Below are 21791 nucleotides of genomic sequence, written 5' to 3' on the forward strand. Positions count from 1 at the left end.
CATTGTTCTGCTGAGGACATGTAATCTGTTCCTACAGATAATCTCTAACACTGCCAGCTAAAATATTTGACCCGGTAATCAAAATAGTTATTTAAAGGGAAACTCGACTCCAATGTTTTTTCCAATATTTTCTCGTTGGCAGCAACTAATACAAATAGGTGGGATATTGTTTCTGTACCATATAGGGGTATAGCTTATTGCATGCCCAGAACATTCCTTCTTTGTATATTTGTATTTATACATATGGGAGAATGGAGGTGCCATATTGATTGCCTTAGACAGTACAGTATGAGGGTATAGCTTATTGTGTGCCCAGAACATTCCTTCTCTGTATATTTGTATTTATACATATGGGAGGAGGGAGGTGCCATATTGATTCCCTTAGACAGTACAGTATGAGGGTATAGCTTATTGTGTGCCCAGAACATTCCTTCTCTGTATATTTGTATTTATACATATGGGAGGGGGGAGGTGCCATATTGATTCCCTTAGACAGTACAGTATGAGGGTACAGCTTATTGTGTGCCCAGAACATTCCTTCTCTGTATATTTATATTTATACATATGGGAGGAAGTGCCATATTGATTCCCTTAGACAATACAGTATGAGTGGTTTTGATTTTAGTCTTTAAAGGGCATGTAAAGGCAAAAGAATAAAATCCCTTTTTTATTTTCTTTAATGAAAAAGAAACCTATCTCCAATATACTTAAATTAAAAAATGTGTACTGTTTTTATAAGAAACCTGGCTGTATGCAGTGAAATTCTCCCTTCTGCTGAGCAGGGAAATAATCCTACTTATGAACAGCAGGGGGAGCCCCCGTCTTACTTCCCAGCCATGTAGCTTTGTTTATGACGATCCCTAAGCAGCCCAGACCACAATGAGCATGTGCACAGTCTTAGTCTTGAAAAAATGTTTAACAAAGTTACAAGATGGTGACCCCCTGTAGCCAACTTTGAAAGCATAAATTATTTGTTTGATTAGGCTTTGTGGTGCAGTAATTCATGGTTATATTTAGTATACAAAATACAGCATTTCTAGCCTTATTCTATTTTAGATTTTACATGCCCTTTAATGTAAACAGTATACAGAGAAGAAATGTTCTGGGCACACAAAAAGCTATACTGTCCCCAGCTACTAAAACTTATTGTGTGGCCAGAACATCCCCGATATATTTTTGTATTGCTTCCATTAAAGACTAAAATCAAAACTGCTTTGGCTTTCAGTGCTACTTCCGAGTTCTGCTAAGTCACTGTTTGTGGAGGAGCAAGGTAGTAAGACACATTCTTGTATCATTAACTGCTTCATATCAAATTACTTTTGACAGTTACTGGCTAAGAGTTTGACCACACCTCCAGCCAGTGCACGGCAGCCTGAATGCAGCTCAGCAGAGCTAAGTTAAGGGCCATGATGGGTGACTTACCTAAAAATGTACATTTAATTTGCTATAACAAATCCTCCTCCTTGCCACATTTTCTTGCTGATAATGACCCAGATAATACCCGGGCCTCCTGTAACCCCTGCACTGGAATGTGGAGAGAGGAGAGCTGCTGTGCTGGGGCTTTATCATTGCTATTTATTGTACATGCAGAGCAATAAAACATCCATCCGTTCTGCATGAGCCACACTGCAAGGACCTGTCTCGTCATAGCCCATTAAACAGACTGGCCCCTTGGGCTGCTCACATATTCTACTGGACATATATATATTCGTCTATATATATATATATATATATATATATATATATATATATATATATATATATATATATATAATTGTATATATATATATATATATATATATATAATTGTATTTTATTTATTTTTTGTTTTGTTTCCTTTACTTTGTAGCTTTTCAACTTATATACAAGTATATATTTCTGTTCTTTCCAGGTATCCAGAATGTGCTGAGTCTTTTCTGTGCCATGCTGACGGAAAATAAAGTTCTGTTCCACTCGTCCAGTTTCCAGCGTCTCAGTGATGCCTGTCGGGCCCTGGAGGCTCTCATCTACCCCCTGAAATACAGGTGAGTTCCCTGAATAACAATGGCCGCCGCTCAAAATTCTTTTGATGTTCTTCTCTGCGCTGTAGAGTGTTAAGGTGATCATACATGGGCAGATTAAAGATGCCAATATGGGTCCTTTAGACTGATTCGGCAGCTTATCTGCCAGTGTGTGGGGGCTTCCGATGGGTCTCCCCAATCGATATCTGGCCTAGATATCGATCGGGGAGGTTTGAGTTTTCCCGCAATCAAGGACCACATTGGCTAGTTGATGCAGTCCTAAGACTCGTCGGTGCCCATTTTCTTCATTGTAATCTGATCGTTCGGCCTTTGTTTGGATGAACCCAACATCACCCTGCCATTGGTGGGCATATTGGGGAAAGATCCGCTCGTTTGGCAACCACAGTGACCTCACCTTTAGATTAACGGCACGTAGGGCTGAATAATGTCCCTGCTGCCAGTAGCCTATGTAGTTACTCCCTCCTCTGAATACCATTATAGGGGGTCTCTCTTTTTCTGCCTTTTGCCCCTGGTCCCTCTTTCTTTCTCCACCATTCTGTCCCTCTTTCTCCCCACCATTCTGTCCCTCTCTCTCTCCACCATTCTGTCCCTCTCTCTCTCTCTCTCTCTCCACCAGTCTGTCCCTCTGTCTCTCCACCAGTCTGTCCCTCTCTCTCTCCACCAGTCTGTCCCTCTTTCTCTATCCACCAGTCTGACCCTCTCTCTCTCTCCACCAGTCTGTCCTTCGCTCTCTCCACCAGTCTGTCCCTCGCTCTCTCCATTAGTCTGTCCCTCACTCTCTCCGCCAGTCTGTCCCTCACTCTCTCCGCCAGTCTGTCCCTCACTCTCTCCGCCAGTCTGTCCCACACTCTCTACGCCAGTCTGTCCCACACACTCTCAGCCAGTCTGTCCCTCACTCTCTCCGCCAGTCTGTCCCACACTCTCTCCGCCAGTCTGTCCCTCTCTATCCCAAGTCTCTCCCTTTACCCCAACCACCAAAATACATTTTCCTTTGTCTCTCTCAAACTGTTGAGTTTTCCTCATGCTTAGAAAGTATTTTCTCAATTCCCTGGAGATTAATAGTCATTTCTGGAATGTGTTTTCTCCGCCTCGCAATATGTTTAACTGCCTGAAACTGGTCTCAACAACCTGTGTTTGGAATCGGGCCCCCCCCCAGACACATGTAGAATCCGCACACAGGACACGGCAGCCCTTAGCATGTAACGTGAGTGTGAGAGGTAGAGACTGTCACTGGCAGCGCCCCCCTCCTTCTGTTTCATTGGTAACAGGGGCATTAATCACTGTCTCTGCACATTGTTTTCCTTCTATTGCATTTTATAAAAGTGTATTGTTTATGTGCAAAGAGCATTCCTCTACCACTGGACAAAGAGCAGCGCAACCCCTATGTTTGCTGCCTTTCTAGAAAAAAAAAACAGCCTTCCTATATTTTTCTATTTCTGCCAAATTAATAACAGAATTAATTCTTCCTTTAGCAAACATACTGCAATGGTGCAATCCCTCCCTCCCTGTCACAGTCGTGCACAGCTAATAACAGTGCTCCATTTGTTTCAGTTACCCGTACATTCCAATCCTGCCTGCCCAGTTGCTCGAGGTGCTCAGCTCCCCCACTCCCTTTATCATTGGGGTCCATTCTGTCTTCTGCTCGGAAATTCACGACCTGGTAAGGAAGCACAACCCATTATTTTTATTGGGTATTACTGATCACATGACAAGATTTAAACGGCCAGATGCACATTTAGTTTCTGTCATTTATTTTTAATAAAAAGATCCATCTGTGCTGCTGCTGGACTGATGCCTGAAAGAAAATACCTGTTGCAAAGGGATACTAGACCTGTTGCAAACTTTACTCCTTTAGATTAACATTACACAGGCATTGTTTGCGCCCAATCTGCCCATGAAATATGTTGTATCTTTAAGGGACAATGTCATGGAGTAATGAACGTGAAGCAGTTGAGATAGTGTGCCCCCTACAGGACAGCAGGCGCCATTATTCTGTTTAAGACCAGGAAGCACATCATTCCTATTGCAGGTCACTCTTTGCTGCTCCCCTTATGTTACTTCTTTACATTATTGTCCTTCAGTTTTGTGATATTTTTTGGGGGTCCTTCTTGGGTTGCACCAGCAAAAGCAACATGTTTTATGGGCTAACCATCTTCCTCTCCTCTCCTGCAGTTGGACGTCATTGTTGCAGATTTGGATGGCGGAACCATTCAAATTCCAGAATGTATCCATCTGTCCCAGATCCCGGAACCTCTGCTCCACCAGACCCAAGCTGCTCTCTCACGCGTACGTTCCTCAACTGGTTGGCATGTTCCCATCAGGCTTCTGACCCAGAGTGTGTCTTCCAAATATTCACAGGGCTAGACTGAAGCCAATGATGCTAGAATATATGCATGGCTGGACCAAACTAACGGGGGCTTGGCTTCTGTGGATGGGGAGGGGCTTCATAAAAATGGCTGGGTTTTGTCCTTAGGGGCATGGTTTGGTATGGACTGGGTATATGAGTATTTTATCATTTGCAGGGTTGAGCCCACCTATCAGAGCATTGAACAATGGACAGTCTTGATTAATCAGCAACCAGCTCAACTGTTAGATTATTTACAGTGCAATTGAAGCCAATCAGATCATAAAACAAACAACTGCGGCCAATCAGAACGTCCCAATAATAATTACTAGCTCCTTGCACCAGCTCTATTAGCAACACAGCGTATTAAGACTTGCTTCTATATGAAATTAAGTTTATTCTTATAACTTGCAGGTGCTGCATCCTGACTTGGAAGCTGCTGATTATGCATTTGCCCCGTCGCGCTCCCCGTTACCGCACATGAAGCTGCTGGTGAGTATCACCTTGCTCTTTCATCTTCTCCCAATTGACTGCTCCTGTATGTATTTCTTGGTCCCCTTTAATACTCCTTTTTTTTTTCTTTTGTATCCTCTAATACTCTGCAGTGGAGCATTTAAACGTAAACACATTCTTTGGTCCATGTCAGACCAGTTGGCTTGCTAAACTCCTCCTTATCTGTAAGCCTACTTTGAGAAGGGAGGATTTTTTTTTCTTATACAGAGCTCCTTATCTCTATTTAAACATTACAGGGGAAGGAGAGACAGGCAATATTTAAATAATAATCCGTTGGGATAGAAAATAGTAGGAAAAACGTGGATTTTCTTAATGAAGTACTAACAGAAAATCCTAAAGCCATTGTACTTTAAAGACCCCAGGCGTCAGAAGAGGGAAGATTAAGGATGTTGCTGTGTTTACCACTTAGTGTAGTGAAGGAGGATATTATATATTATTATAGACTCATTTACAGGATAAGTTGTCTGTAACCATTTGGCCTCTTCCAGCAGGGACCTGTAGATGCCCACCAATAACATTTTTATAAGTACAGCTATAAGACCTGTTATGCAGAATGCTCGGGACCTGGAGTTTTTCCAGATAATGGATCTTGCCGTAATTTTGATCTTCATACCTTAAGTCTACTAGAAAATCATATAAACATTAAATAAAACCAACAGGCTGGTTTTGTTTCCAATAAGGATTAATTATAGTTGGGATCAATTACAAGCTACTATTTTATTATTACAGAGAAAGAGGAGATCATTTAAAAAATGTTGGATTATTTGGCTAAAATGAAGTCTGTGGGATACAGCCATTCTGTAATTCGGAGCTTTCTGGATAACAGGTTTCCAGTTAACAGATCCCGTACCTGTACTGTACATTCTGTACGTAGTGTTTGTTTTATTGGTAGGGTTGCCACCTTTTCTGGAAAACAAATACTGGCCTTCCTATCTATTTATCTTTTTCCTTATTAATAACATTGGGATCAACCATAATTTTTACCGGCCAGGCCAGTAAAATACCGGCCAGATGGCAACCCTAGCTTTAGGTCATGTAAAATATCCTCATAGCCCTGTCGCTGGCTGTCTGATGTATTTGCTGGCCCTATGTGTTACCAGATGTATACAACAATATCTGAAATACTTCTGTATATAAAAGCACAAGTATCGCCAAAAAGTTTATGGGCTAAGTATAAAAACAATATACCTGTGGCCTCTTTGTGCAGGATAAAGAAGTGCGAGCTGTTTTTCTGAGGTTGTTTGCCCAGATATTCCAGGGGTACCGGTCCTGTCTCCAGCTCATCAGGATCCATGCAGAACCTGTCATCCACTTCCACAAGGTAATGGGCAACAGTATAGTGTGTGGTCTATTGTGTGACCAGAACATACTTTCTCCATTTTATGTCCCTAATGGTGGCCATACACGGGCAGATAAAGCTGCCGATATCGGTCGTTTGGACCGATTTGACAGCTTATCTGCCCGTGTATGGGGGCTTCCGACGGGTCTTCCCGATCGATATCTGGCCACGATATCGATCGGGAAGGTTGGATTTTTACCCGACCGACCCATCGGAGCCGCTTGGCGCATCGTAATTCGATCGTTCGGCCGTACGGCCGAACGTTCGAATTACCCCCGATATAGCCATGCCGTTAGTGGCATATCGGGGAAAGATCCGCTCGTTTGGCGATGTCGCCAAACGAGCGGATCTTGGAGTCTATGGCCACCTTAAGGGTCAGGCCACACGAGCAGATTCGGGGAGATCAGGCGCCCCAGCGACAAATCGCCTCTTCTTTGGGGCGACAATCTCCCCGAACTGCCTTCCCCCTGCCCTCCGCCAGCTAAAATCAAAATCGCCTGCGGCAATGCACACTCGGCCCTTCATTTTCCTCAGTCGCCCAAAGTTGCAGTTCGGGGATATTGTCGCCCCTGCAGAAGAGGCGATTAGTCGCTGGGGCGAATCTGCTCGTGTGGCCTGACCCTTAGACAGTTTCAGGTAGAAAACACAGTTTGTTTTTATACATGTGAGTTTTTATACATGCTTGTGTTGCTCCCCATGTGGCTGTGGCTTTTAGGTAAGAAAGCTTGGGGACCCCTGCCTTAGAGAATATATGGCCTGCTGGTCTTGCCGGTTAGTTTCTGCTGGTTTAGCTGCAGCCACAGAGTGCAGGGCAATCATGGAAACCATAAGACAGTTTCCCATGGGGCTTTGGATTTGCTCCTGAGCTTTATCTCCTTAGTCAGATCTCATTTAGAAATAATGGGATTATGGGGACTGGAAATCCAATTAGCGGATAAATCCCAAACGAAGACACTAATTGGAAGCACATTGTTATCTCTCTTACATGGAATTTCTCATATGGAGATCAGAACCCTAGCAATAAATTGAGTTTCTTTATCCTGTGGTTATAGTGCGTGCTTCTACCCTTTTTTGGCAAAAAAATAAATTGACGGTGCAGGCCTATGTGTTTTTGAAATGAGACAAGGTTAGAACTTTACCCAAGGCAGCACTTTATTACCAAGGGTGGCAAATTACCCCACGAAATACTTCTTTCTCAACCTTTCCTTCCTGCACTGGATGATACAAATGCTTAGTTACTTGTTAAAAATGTTTAAAGGGGTCCCTTTTAGCTCCGAAGTCCACCAGCTCTGTCAGTTTTGAATCCCTTCAGCATTCCAGGTGGAGCATCCAGAACTGGCTTATTATACTTTATTTGCTGCTAATATATTTCCAGGCCAGAATGAACAGGCGCTGAGAAAAGCCTATTTGAGATATATATATGCCTATTTTACTAGTGGAAAATTCAGCTGAATATTTGCAGATGAGAGAGGCCCTTAAATTCTGCCCATAATAAACTGTCAACTGCGGCTTGGAATGCGTCTCTCTCATTTATGAATGCACATGTACTGAGCCTTTCTATCTGTCTCCGTAGGCCGCCTTCCTAGGGCAGCGGGGTCTGATCGAGAATGATTTCCTGACCAAAGTTCTGAACGGAATGGCATTCGCTGGCTTCGTGTCGGAGAGGGGGCCTCCATACCGATCATGTGATCTCTTTGACGAGGTACAGTATTGTGCAAGGCTTGAACTCAGTTCTGTTCATGTAAATGAAAGGGGGAAACATTCCGTTGCTAGGAAGTTATTCTCACAGCCAAATGTTTCCATCGTTGGCCAAGTATTCCCTGTACAAAGGACATGTCAGATATAAACAGGCTTATCTCTAGCAAGAACATGCACAACAAGAACAGGAGCCTTGCTAGGAGCAGATAAACACTGTTCCTCAGAGGGAGATTTATTTTGGTTAGTTGCACCTCACAGGAATAGGGAATGATGGAAGGGTTGGCATCAGCCAATCAGTGATCATAGTAAGTGGACAGTTGCAGGGATGTTGTGGGCCTATAAGGACGAAGACAAAACCATGAAGGCAGAGACTAGGACTGTCTCTGCTGCACAAGATGTATTCCATATGTCTGCTCTGTGCACTCTGCAATCTCCAGAGTAATTGCTTGCAGTCCAATCACTGCTGCCAGACCCCGGCCCTTTCCAATCATATTGGGTTACAGCCTTAACGATGAACAAATGGGTAATCATGTTAGTGGGAATACGGAATAGCATGTGTGGCATGTGCTTTGCACGCCAGTGCACCATCACATTCACACTGGTGTTTTTTAACTGGCACACCAAGGCAAGGCTGCAAGTGGGAAGGGCAGGTCACAAGGTGGCATGGGGTATTGTATTTATGTTTATGCTGCAAGCTCTTTGTATTATCCTTTGGCTGATGCCGTACCTTTGTCTCTTGCCCCGGGTGCAGCTAGTTTCCTCTGAGGTCGAGCGAATCAAAGATGATGAGCAGAGCGATATGTGCAAGATTCTGAAACACATCCGGGAGCTTGCTGAGCAACTCTTCAAAAATGTAAGTTAGCCTAATGCAGCGTAGCGACACAGGTGAGCGATCTGTTATCTGGAACGCTTGGTACATGAGGTTTTCTAGGTTTAGGGGTATTGCATATAACTATGCAGTGATCTGGCAGATATGGCGACCCTTAATGGAACAGTAACACCAAAAGTGTTATAAAGTAATAACAATATAATGTAGTATTGCACTGCACTGGTAAAACTTGCTTCTACTATAGTTTATAGAAACAAGTTGCTGTGTAGCCATCGGGGCAGCCATTTAAGCACAGGATACACAGTAGATAAGACAAGTACTACTATAGTTTATAGAAACAAGCTGCTGTGTAGCCATGGGGGCAGCCATTCCAGCACAGGATACACAGTAGATAACAGATAAGTACTACTATAGTTTATATAAACAAGCTGTTGTGTAGCCATGGGGGCAGCCATTCAAGCAAAGGATACACAGTAGATAACAGATAAGTACTACTATAGTTTATATAAACAAGCTGTTGTGTAGCCATGGGGGCAGCCATTCAAGCACAGGATACACAGTAGATAACAGATAGGTACTACTATAGTTTATAGAAACAAGCTGCTGTGTAGCCATGGGGGCAGCCATTCCAGCACAGGATACACAGTAGATAACAGATAAGTACTACGATAATTTATATAAACAAGCTGCTGTGTAGCCATGGGGGCAAACATTCAAGCACAGGATACACAGTAGATAACAGATAAGTACTACTATAGTTTATATAAACAAGTTATGTTTTTAAAGCAAACACGCCAGTTTTGCCAGCACGCAGCAACAGTACATTATATTAATCTCTTCGTTTTTGTTGGTGTTACTGTTCCTTTATTAACCCTGCTTTTGGATTCAAGGCACCAGACTAGGATTGACCCTTATTTACAGTCTTTATTCTTCGTCTTTGGTTTGGGCCAGATGGGCATTTTTCCCCCATCATGACAATGGGATAAATTAGTGATAGGAACTAATTATAGATTCCTAAAATCATAGTCATGGAGGCCCCATAGACACGTAGATTCAGTGTCATCAGACTGAGACATAAAAGTGGCGCAAGTTCCCCTTTCCATTGTGATGCCCCCGACCTGTAAGCGGTGATCCAGCATCCCTGTAATTCAGTCTGGACCGATGTACCCCCTAATTAAAGCTCTGGCATTCTTTGTATTGCATTCTGTCTTATTTGGCAGCGCCATAGAGATCCTATTGTTGCTGTGGGTCTTTGCAGAACACGTTAATGCTTACCCTGTGCAAATAGCTCTGCCGGTCTGTCATTAGCACCATCAGCTGAGCACCCCGGGGGCTATTCATCAGTTATTTACTGCATGCTCAAGCTTTACTGAGGTGCTTTCATTTACATCTGCTCTTGTAGAAATCTCCCAGCATCCTTGGCTGGCTGTCAGGAGTTGTAGTAGTCAATCCGCCTACCATGAATCATTCCTTTTCCCCATTGGAACACCCCTTTATAGCTCAACTATCTTAGAGAAGTTCTTATTCCATTGCGGACATCAGTTAATAGTGCTGCTCCAGAAGACTTCTGCACTGGAATCTGTTTTTCTAAAGAGTAAACAGATTTTTGTAATTTAATTTTGAAATCTGACATGGGGCTAGACATATTGTCAGTTTCCCAGCTGCCCCCAGTCATGTGACTTGTGCTCTGGTAAACTTGTTACTCTTTGCTGCAGTACTGCAAGTTGGAGTGATATCAACCCCCTTCCCCCCCCCCCAGCAACCTAACAACAGAACAATGGGAAGGTAACCAGATAGCAGCTCCCTAACATAAGATAACAGTTCCCTGGTAGATCTAAGAACAGCACTCAATAGTAAAATCCAAGTCCCACTGTGACACATTCAGTTGAGTAGAAGAAATAGCCTGCCAGAAAGCAGTTCCATCATACAGTATTGCCTCTTTCTGAAAGCACATGACCAGGCAAAATGATCTGAGATGGCTGCCTACACACCAATATTACAAATAAAAAAAAATACACTTGTACCTTTTCAGGAATTAAATTTTATATTGCAGTGTGAATTATTTGTAGTTTAAACAGTGTAACTTAAAAAAAAAAACTACACCATAAAAATCATGACAGAATTATAATTTAAAGCCGATTTTTTCCTTTCCAAAGTATAAAGCACTCGTACATGATTTGGTACCTCCTCTTCTAATTCTTTCTTTCTTCCTTTACCAGGAAAACCCAAACCCCCACATGGCATTCCAGAAAGTCCCTAAACCCACGGAAGGTTCGCATCTCCGAGTCCATATTCTTCCCTTTCCCTTAATGAATGACCTCAAAGTGCAGGAGCTGATCCAGGAAGGACTTAATAAGAACCAGAATGCCATCCTGTCGCCCCGGGCAGAAAAGAAATGTGTGGTGCCGGCAGGATCACCTGTAGGTAGGGAAGCAGGTTCCTTTGGCTTCTTGTGTTCATTTTCTTCTACCCTAGTATCAAGGCTGGGACTCCTTTTCAATATCTAAAGGGATGGAAGTGCCCCATACCCTGTCCTCAAATGATCCCCTGTATCTCTAAGTCAACTAAACAAGTAAAAGCTTGGCACTAACTTGCAAAGTGGACGTGAGCAGTTGCTCAGGCATGCACAGTGGTTGTGACTCTGCAGACCTCAGGCATCGTACACCAACAAAGCTGAACTGTGGGTTCAGCCTCTGACCCAGAGCAGGAAGTAGGAGTTTATCCTTTGTACTGCTATACTGGTCCCATGCTGAGAAAGAGAAACGTTGCCACGGCACGGTATGCCTTAAAAATTATTACAAAAATTGAGGTGTTAGTACCACACTTTGGCCAAAATATGTAAGCTCACGTGCCACATCAAGGCCCCTCCTACACTATTTGTGAGCATTCTGTTGTAGTGCATTTAAAATCAAGTCCCCCAGTAACCAATGTAGTAAGACCATTGCGCACTTACCCGTAGCTCAGGAGCTATAGTGAAAATACAGGGAGCTTTTAAGCCCCAGCTAATTAACATACATCTATAAATTAGGGATGCACCGAATCCACTATTTTGGATTTGGCCGAATCCCTGAATCCTTCATGAAAGATTCGTCCGAATACCGAACCAAATCCTAATTTGCATATTCAAATTAAGGTCAGGAAAGGAAAAAGTGGAAAACTGTTTTTAATTATCGCGTGATTTTTCCTTCCTGCCCCTAATTTGCATATGCAAATTAGGACGCCATTCATCCAGGCACAATGATCTGGCCGAATCCAATTCCTGCTGAAAAATCCAAATCCATGCATCCCTACTATAAATTATTCCCTGTTTTAAAGGCTGAATGGCAGCTATAGGCAGTATTTGGTTACAATTTGTCACAAAACATCGCTCGGTCTAACCCACCATGTAGCGTTTATCAGCTGCTATAGACACCATTGTGCCATCGCTCGATCTGACCCACATTCTGGAGTTGACCAGCTGCTATAAACGATTAAAAGCCAATATTTGTACACAAAAAGAAAAATTGCTCACGGTTTTTCTTTAAAAATAATTATTACAAATATAGAGTTGTCAGTACCACACTTTGGCCAAAATATGTAAGCTCACGTGTCACATCAAGGCCCCTCATTGTACGTGAGTCCTACACTATCCAATAGCATTCTAAGTTTGAAGTGCATTTAAAATTAAGTCCCCCAGCAACCAATGTGAGTAGTAAGACCATTGTGCACTTACCCTTAGCTCCGAGGCTCTGATGAGAAAGCAGAGAGCATTTAAGCCCCTGGTCCTATGCTGTTTGAATCTCTCACCTTCAGGTTTAGTCGGCTTGACCCTACTGGTGCAATGGCAGGCGATTACCACTCAAAAATAAGCTTCTGCTGCACCAGTAGGGTCCGTCCGATTACCAGGAAGCTATACGAACGGACAATTGAAAACGTTAAACCCTCGCGGCCATGCCACGTGCTCCTGCCTGTTTTGCATTGCGCTTATCAGACACCCACGCCATTTGTTTCCCCCCCACCACCACCACCACCACCAATGTGGGAGATTTTCGAAGACACTGCTCATAATGAATGTTATTTTCATGAATTGGCATGTAACAAAGTGTCAGAATTCCCCGAATGTTCTTTTAGCAGACTATAAATAAATAGATCAGTGGGAAGATTGGGAATAATAATTGTGTTTTTCTAAGAAACCTCTTATTAAATTTATTATTAGGAAAACATCTCCTTTCGGTCCTGTGAAAAGGAGATGTAAAGCCTTAAAATAATTATGGCTAAAAATGCTGTATTTTATGTATTGAACTTATGTACCAGCCTAAAGGTTCAGCAGCCCTATAACAAGAATGATATAATTATTCACAGTTGCCCCCAGCAGCTCCCCATCTTGGATCTTGTTAGGCGTCTTTTTTTGTGTCAGCGGCACTGCACATGCTCAGTGGTCTCTGGGCTGGTGTTGGGAAGCTGAGCTTAGGGAGCGTAGGAAATCATCAAACAGAAAATGAGCATTAGGATTCAGATTCAGTTCGGTATTCGGCCGAATCTTTCCCGAAGGATTCGGGGGTTTTGTGCATCCCTAGTTTATATAAACAAGCTGCTGTGTAGCTATGGGGGCAGCCATTCATGCACAGGATACACAGTAGATAACAGATAAGTACTACTATAGTTTATATAAACAAGCTGCTGTGTAGCCAAGGGGACAGTCATTCAAGCACAGGATACACAGTAGATAACAGATAAGTACTACTATAGTTAATATAAACAAGCTGCTGTGTAGCCATGGAGGCAGCCATTCAAGCTGAAAAAGGAGAAAGGGCACAGGATTCATAGCATTAGGAATCAGATTCAGTTTGATATTCGGCCGAATCTTTCCCGAAGGATTCGGGGGTTTTGTGCATCCCTAGTTTATATAAACAAGCTGCTGTGTAGCCATGGGGGCAGCCATTCATGCACAGGATACACAGTAGATAACAGATAAGTACTACTATAGATAATATAAACAAGCTGCTGTGTAGCCATGGAGGCAGCCATTCAAGCTGAAAAAGGAGAAAGGGCACAGGATTCATAGCAGATAAACTCTAGTATACAATGGGGTTCTTAAGAATGTATCAGTTATCTGCTATGTGCCCTGTGCTTGAATGGCTGCACAACAGCTTTTTTATATAAACTATAGTAGAGTTTCTGAAGCAAAAACACCAGTTGTACCAGTGTCGCACAACAGGACATTATATTTAAATTACTTTAAAACACTTTAATTTTTTGGTGTTACTGTTCCTTTAATCAGTCGATAGTCGAGCTCCCAGTGGGCGCAAGAGGTGCATCCTACCAAGAACATAACTATGAATTATGGGAGAGACATGCACACCACTTACTGGCAAGGGCTGAACCTACCTTACCCTTCTGCTTTGACTCCTATAAAGTGTCCTGTGCATACAACATAAAAAACATATCCAGCCATATTGATGAGAGATCTGCCTCTTGGGACACAAGGGGATTTTTCTCTTGTTTGAGGTCTGCAGCTCATTTAATCATTTTAAGGCGCCTCATGAAGTGGACTTATAATGGACTCCTAGGAAAGTATATATATGTAACCCACGCCTTGCTGGACGTGTGCAGGACCAGATTTACATAGCAGGCACCCCTAGGCCCACTGACATTCATCTCCCCCTGTCTCCTCCCCTTCATTTGTGCACATGTGCAAATTATCAACCTTGGGTCCAGAGCACTTGGGATTGGAGCATAGGAAACAATGGTATCTTCTTCCCATATCCAGTTGGGCAACATGCCACCCCTTATAACCCTGCCACCATAAGCCTAGGCCTATTTGGCCTTTCCACAAGTCCAGGCCTGGACGTGTATCATGCTTCTCCTCTAGCTACTCTCTGCACCTTCTCTGTGCTCTTCCCATTCCCTTTCCCTCTAATATATCCTGCCCTGGAAACTCAACCCTCAAACCCACATTTGACCCGTGCAGTTAGGATTCCTTTTGCACCTTTCTCAGCCCAGGGGGATTAGTTCTCCCATTGCTCACATGTTTGGACGGCCCCCACTGGCCCAGACCCGTTCCCCCAATTGGCCAAACCCCCCAAAGAAATAGATGATGTGCCGCAATATGTGGGGTTCCATCATTTGAACATGCGCACTGAAGTTTCCAGGTTGGGAGGGGGCCCCCGGGACTGCTGGACGGGCCCTTGGTGTCACAGCCCCGGTGGGCCCCCAATGTTCCAGTCTGACCCTGTGTAAGTCATTGCTGGGTGTTCTCTGAAACAATGGAGCAGAAGCCGACTGTTTAACAGGGAGACCTGTCATCTGTTACATTGTTTCCAGAATTCTATGTTATTTCGTCATGAAATGTAAAATTTTGGGTTTTATATCCCTTTTATCTGCATTTCAGTCCTGCAGTTCACCTTGTTTTATCTTGTTTTATCACACTGGGAAGCAGCGGACGTACTTGAATATGTAGGAATGTTTCTGAGGGCGGCAAGTCTGCTTTGCTGTTCCGTGATTCAGCACTTTACAGAGGTTCAAGGTCCCTCTCTCGCAAGTTTCCCCAAGTGTTTCTGTATCCGTTGTCAGACGTTACGTTGGAACATGGTCTATAAATACAAACAGTGCAGAGACCTCGTTCCCTAAATATCTCATTATAATGACCCCATAAGGAATGATTGGGCTGCGTTTTACTATGGGTAGAGAACGTAATGTGCGTTTGCAATAGTAAGGGCGGCAGACCAATAGGGGACTAAGAGTCCTACGATGGTTCCAAAAAGTACAATAGCTCTGGCATTATCATCCTGAAATTAACTTCAAGGCAAACTTCCTCTTTACTCATAATATGTTTATTATACTGTAGGTCACGTGTAGCTGCAAGCAGGGCTGGAACTAGGAGTAAGCAGAAGAGGCAGCTGCATAGGGTGCAATGATAAGGGGGCGCTGGGCAGAAACCTCTAAAATTGTCTACTGCCTACCCCTAGTCCATGTTCGCACCCCTTAATCTTACTCCACTTCCTTCGCTCCTGTCACCCTCCCCTCTGTTGCTCACCACTCCCTCCTGTCACCCTTCCCTTCATTGCTCACCCCTCCCTCCCCTCTCCTCCGTCGCTCTCCCCTCCATCCTCCCCCCCTGCCCTCCGTCACTCTCCCTCCGTTGCTCACCCCTCCCCTCTCCTCCATTACTCTCCCCTCCATTACGCTCCCCTGCCTCATGCCACCCTCCATTGCTCACCCCTCTCCTCCGTTGCTCTCCCCTCCCTCCTGTCACCCTCCCCTCTGTTGCTCACCCCTCCATCACTCACCCCTCCCTCCCCTCTCCTCCGTTGCCCTCTCCTCCGTCACTCACCCTCTCTTCACCAACTCTCCCTTCCGTTCCTCCCCTCTGTCGCTCTCTCCCTCCTCCCTCCCCTCCATCACTCTGCCATCTGCCACCCTCCATTGCTCTCCCCTTCGTCGAGGTTGGGCACGAGTGGCCAGCCAGGTAGCCCGGCCAGCCTAGCCCGGCCCTGGTTGCAGGGGCTTATGCCAATCCTCACTCCGGTGACACAATCATCACTAATTCTGGTTTCACTTATTTCAAACATAAATATTAACCCCCTCAAAGTAGCTTCATGCATCAGATAACACATCAATGCATGCAATGCTTCAAAGGGATCTCTGCCTTTATAACCCCAGCGATATATATCGGCCATAAATCTGTTCTACATCTCGACAGGGCTTTAAGGATGAATAGATAGAAGGAAAATGTTTCATAAATCACTAGTGGATATGTGTGTTAATCAGTACGTTAACCCTTAATATATATTTATTTTTCCAGTTTCAATAGTGGACAAGACAAGCTCAGTGTTTAACAGCGCACGGAGACTAGAAGTCGTCCGCAACTGCATCCTGCACATATTTGAAAATAAAACTCTGGAAACTGAAAAGGTAATGTGCAACTTCCTATAATAAAATTACCCATGCACCAACTGATACTGACTGCCACCCGGCTGCAGCATTTATTCATAAAAGTCATCTGTACCAATGGGGCAGAATGCTCTGTTATACAGAAGCCATAAAGCAGGGCAGGACTGCTGCTTCTAGTGGAGATCAGAAAGGATCTGTGCGGCCCCTGGGACAGAATGCCCTGTTATACAGATAGCTAGAATCTCAGCTGCCATAAAGCAGGGCAGGACTGCTGCTTCCATTTGGGATCAGATAGGCTTTATCTATAGTGTAGCTGTTATTAAACACCCTCTTCTCTAAAAACAACAACATGTTTATTATTAAAGCCGCTGTGCATTGGGGTCAGTATAATACAGCACAAATATTTCTTCAGCCTGTTCTATTTATGGAATTGTAGCAAAAATGTTGGATGTTCGTGAGTTAACTGTTAGAAATGTGCCACTCTCCGATTGCGAGTTCCGTGCCAAGTCCATATAAAAGTCTGGCTCTTGGTTAATGTTTTGGGGTAACAATTCTGATATGTTTCTGTTCCCAGACCCTGCCGGCTGCACTGCGGGCGCTGAAAGGAAAAGCCGCCAGACAGTGTTTGACAGAAGAGCTGGCTCTCCATGTTCAGCAGAACCGCGCCATGCTCAACCACCAGCAGTTCGACTACATTGTGCGGATAATGAACTGCGCCCTACAGGTACCAGCACACACTTCCCACTGGGCAATTAAGGGGTCCAAAGCAAACTGTCCATTACGGGGCCCCTATTTTAATGGAGAAGTCAATAAGCAGACGATGCTGCAATCAGTGCAGGGCCCCAATGTGCTCTCCCTTATGGACCACCCTGACTTATACAGTACCTATGCGTTTATAGAGTAAACATCAGTCCCTGGCCCAATGGAGCTTGCAATCTAATGTCCCTATTCACCCAATGCACACACTAGACTTAAACCAATAGGTAGCTAATTAGGCTGCCTAAGTGTTTTTAGAGTATAATAAAAAATGGGAGTACCCCAATGAACCCAACACAGATACAAGGAGAATATACAGCCCAGTGCCCCAGGCTGGGATTAAACCTAGGACCCCAGAGGTGCAAGGCGCAGTGCAAACCAAACCATTGAGCCGCTGCTGCCCAAATACATAGTGTATAGTTTAAAATAAAGTTATTAATCCCCACTGTGAGTAAAGCACTGCAGGGAAGGCAGGTTTATGACAGCCTCACACCAGTCTGAATGTGAAACATATTACATATTTATAACAGATATAAATCCTTTTCCCCTACTGCCCATGCCTGCGCCTATCTCTATACTCATATTACTTTCTATTGGTCTTAGATCATTCTATGTTACAGCTCACCTGTAATGATGGACTGTCCAGTACATCTATGTGGCTGAAACAATGTTGCTTAAATGCACTGGGCAATAAAAGCCCCCTATGCCTCATCTTCATATCAAATGCTTTGCAGACCTCTAAATATGACTATATTATACTCATCAACTGGGTACCTGGGGGCCCACCAGGACCAACCCCACCTACACTCTCCAAACTGAGACCTAGGCCATTAACCCTCTCCCAAATGAGACTTAAGCCACCAACCCTCTCCCAACTGAGACTTAGGCCACCAACCCTCTCCCAACTGAGACTTAGGCCACCAACCCTCTCCCAACTGAGACCTAGGCCACCAACCCTCTCCCAACTGAGACCTACACAACCAACCCTCTCCCAATGAAGACTTAGGCCACCAACCCTCTCCCAACTGAGACCTACACCACCAGCCCTCTCCCAACTGAGCCCCACACCACCAACCCTCTCCCAACTGAGCCCCACACCACCAACCCTCTCCCAACTGAGACCTACACCACCTACCCTCTCCCAACTGAGACTGAGGCCACCAGCACTCTCTCCCAATTGAGACGTAGGCCACCAACTCTCTCCCAACTGAGATCTACACCACCAACCCTCTCCCAACTGGGACCTACACCACCAACCCTCTCCCAGCTGAGACCTAGGCCACCAAACACTCTCCCAACTGAGACATAGGCCACCAAATGCTCTCCCAACTGAGACCTAGGCCACCAACCCTCTCCCAACTGAGACCTAGGCCACCAACCCTCTCCCAACTGAGACCTAGGCCACCAACCCTCTCCCAACTGAGACCTAGGCCACCAACCCTCTCCCAACTGACACCGTGATCAAGAACCCCAGACTCCCACATTCTTTGTTTCTCTTCTGCACTAGAATATATATATATATATATATATATATATATATATATATATATATATATATATATATATATATATATATATATATATATATATAAAAATAATGTCAGACATAAGGCTATAGAGCGCCCATGTTAGCTTATCGTCCCTGAGTTCTGCGTGTGTAAAACCTGCTCATTTTTCACAGTGATTAACCGCTGGCCCATCAGCTGGACTTAATCGATGCAACATGATTGCACGCTGCGTTGCCAAACTTCGCACAGCCAAATTCAACACAGGCATAAAATATGTGCAACACATTTCTTGGCTTTCCCTTCTCTAATCTAATCTCAGCACACACATGCGATAACAGATACACGCTAGTAGTATCTGTTTTAATCTGGCGCTATCATTGCAACCTGGAATGTGACTACCTGCAATTAATAGGCATTCATTAAACATTCTCATTGGTTTTAAAATTATAAATGTAATTGCATTTAAAAGCAGTGTCTGACTCTTGAAACAATGTAACAGGACTCCGTTCTCTAACAGGTCTCTCAAGCTGCTGGCTTCTGCTCCATTGTTTCAGGAGTCAGATCTGGCAGTGCAAAGAATATAAACAGTTTGCATTGGAGGGGATAAAATAAGAAATTTAAATGAATAACCACAAACAACTTTAGGTTGTCAGAGTAGGAATGTTCTAGACAAACCCACATACTGTCTAAGGGAATAAATATGGCACCTCCTACTCATATGTATAAATACAAATATACAGAGAAGGAATGTTCTGGGCACACAATAAGCTATACCCTCATACTGTACCATCTAAGGGAATCAATATGGCACCTCCTCCCATATGTATAAATACATATATAAAGAGAAGGAATGTTCTGGGCATACAATAAGCTATACCCTCATACTGTACTGTCTAAGGGAATCAATATGGCACCTCCCATCTATATGTATAAATACAAATATACAGAGAAGGAATGTTCTGGGCACACAATAAGATATACCCTCATACTGTACTGTCTAAGGTAATCAATATGGCACCTCCCGTCTCCCATATGTGTAAATACAAATATACAGAGAAGGAATGTTCTTGGCACACAATAAGCTATACCCTCATACTGTACTGTCTAAGGGAATCAATATGGCACCTCCCATCTATATGTATAAATACAAATATACAGAGAAGGAATGTTCTGGGCACACAATAAGATATACCCTCATACTGTACTGTCTAAGGTAATCAATATGGCACCTCCCGTCTCCCATATGTGTAAATACAAATATACAGAGAAGGAATGTTCTTGGCACACAATAAGCTATACCCTCATACTGTACTGTCTAAGGGAATCAATATGGTACCTCCCATCTATATGTATAAATACAAATATATAGAGAAGGAATGTTCTGGGCACACAATAAGTTATACCCTCATACTGTACTGTCTAAGGTAATCAATATGGCACCTCCCGTCTCCCATATGTGTAAATACAAAAATACAGAGAAGGAATGTTCTGGGCACACAATAAGCTATACCCTCATACTGTACTGTCTAAGGGAATCAATATGGCACCTCCCATCTATATGTATAAATACAAATATACAGGGAAGGAATGTTCTGGGCACACAATAAGCTATACCCTCTTACTGTACTGTCTAAGGGAATCAATATGGCACCTCCCTCCCATATGTATAAATAGAAATATACAGAGAAAAAATGTTCTAGGAACACAATAAGCTATACCCACATAATACAGATGAAGAGAGAAGGAATGTTCTGGGCACACAAAAATATTTATTGTTTACAAATAAACAATCAGGAATGTCCCTGTTCCCCAAGAAAGATATTTTTGCTGTAAACAACACTGGCTAATAAAATAAATACTTATTGATGTAAACTTTAGATACAGTTGATATTAGAGTAAAATAAAACTGGTAAAAAAAAAGAAATACCGCCAAATGCATGTGCAATTCTATAAAATGGCTTAATGGCAACAGACTGACTGGGCTCCTTATCTGCGCTGCCCAATTAGTGGGAGATTTATGAGTGTTTACAGGCTGCGCTTTTATGGGTCAGTTTTTCATTCCGTACATTTCTTAAAGGCTTGAGGAACGCTGCTCATGAGCCCAGCCATCTGTACTGTGTGTTTACAGGGGGGCCCTGGTGATGCTCTGTCATGCAACAGCTTCTAATATCTTTGGGCACAAGTGATCTACTTTTTGAAAGGCCACACCATCCTGGAGCTCAGGAGGCCAGTGGGCTAATAATTGGCGCCCCCCTGTGGTGAGGACCCTGATAACTTTGTGGGACTCAATGATAACTAATAATGGCGTATAGCAACCCTCGGATAAAACCTGCCAGAATGGAAAAATAAGCATTATGAGCAGTGAGTTATTTGGGTAAATAAAAAGCAAACACAGTGCTGAATCCAATAGAAATTATATTTTTGGAAAAGTCCCCCACCCTTTTTTAATACTATTTATATACAATTAAATAAAATAACCCCAGAGAACTATATATGCATTCGTTGGTTCAGCAAAGAGCGAGTTATTATGGCACAGGGTGTTCTGTCTCTGTATATTGGTATCTATGGGTCTCGGTGGGTTGATTCTATCCAGAGTGCTCTGGGCTGGTCAATTACATCACCGTTTGCTTGTGGTTTCTTTCCCATAATAATTCCATTGGTATTTTGAGGCCTTTCATGTTCTAAGCAGGGAGGAACCTGAAATTGTCATAAATCGTTGAGGGGAAGAGAGACCTGATCACTAGAGCTCTAAAAATCATAAGGAAAGTGAGTTGGGGAGTGCAACTTTGCCGCTTGCAAATTTCCTTCTCTCCATTGGATATTGGAATATGAGATTCAAGAGACTTCTTTGCTTCTTCTTTCACCCCCCCAAGGGGGTGGCAAATATTATCCAACTGGCCAACTGCCCCTC

General features: G+C 43.6%; 1 protein-coding gene across 2 annotated transcripts in view; it reads left to right on the top strand.

Annotated features, from left to right (window-relative positions):
* sbf2.S (SET binding factor 2 S homeolog) overlaps nucleotides 1–21791 on the top strand; it is a 185014-nt gene that overhangs the window by 106372 nt on the left and 56851 nt on the right. For both annotated transcript variants that reach the window (XM_018260291.2, XM_041560994.1), the window contains exons 7-16: nucleotides 1892–2024; nucleotides 3573–3681; nucleotides 4194–4307; nucleotides 4780–4857; nucleotides 6086–6199; nucleotides 7791–7919; nucleotides 8667–8768; nucleotides 10964–11168; nucleotides 16528–16637; nucleotides 17191–17340. In XM_018260291.2, the coding sequence (XP_018115780.1) occupies nucleotides 1892–2024; nucleotides 3573–3681; nucleotides 4194–4307; nucleotides 4780–4857; nucleotides 6086–6199; nucleotides 7791–7919; nucleotides 8667–8768; nucleotides 10964–11168; nucleotides 16528–16637; nucleotides 17191–17340 (1244 nt within the window). The remainder of the gene's footprint in view (nucleotides 1–1891; nucleotides 2025–3572; nucleotides 3682–4193; nucleotides 4308–4779; nucleotides 4858–6085; nucleotides 6200–7790; nucleotides 7920–8666; nucleotides 8769–10963; nucleotides 11169–16527; nucleotides 16638–17190; nucleotides 17341–21791) is intronic.

Source organism: Xenopus laevis, chromosome 4S (genome assembly GCF_017654675.1).
Source record: "Xenopus laevis strain J_2021 chromosome 4S, Xenopus_laevis_v10.1, whole genome shotgun sequence".
NCBI classification, from domain to species: domain Eukaryota; kingdom Metazoa; phylum Chordata; class Amphibia; order Anura; family Pipidae; genus Xenopus; species Xenopus laevis.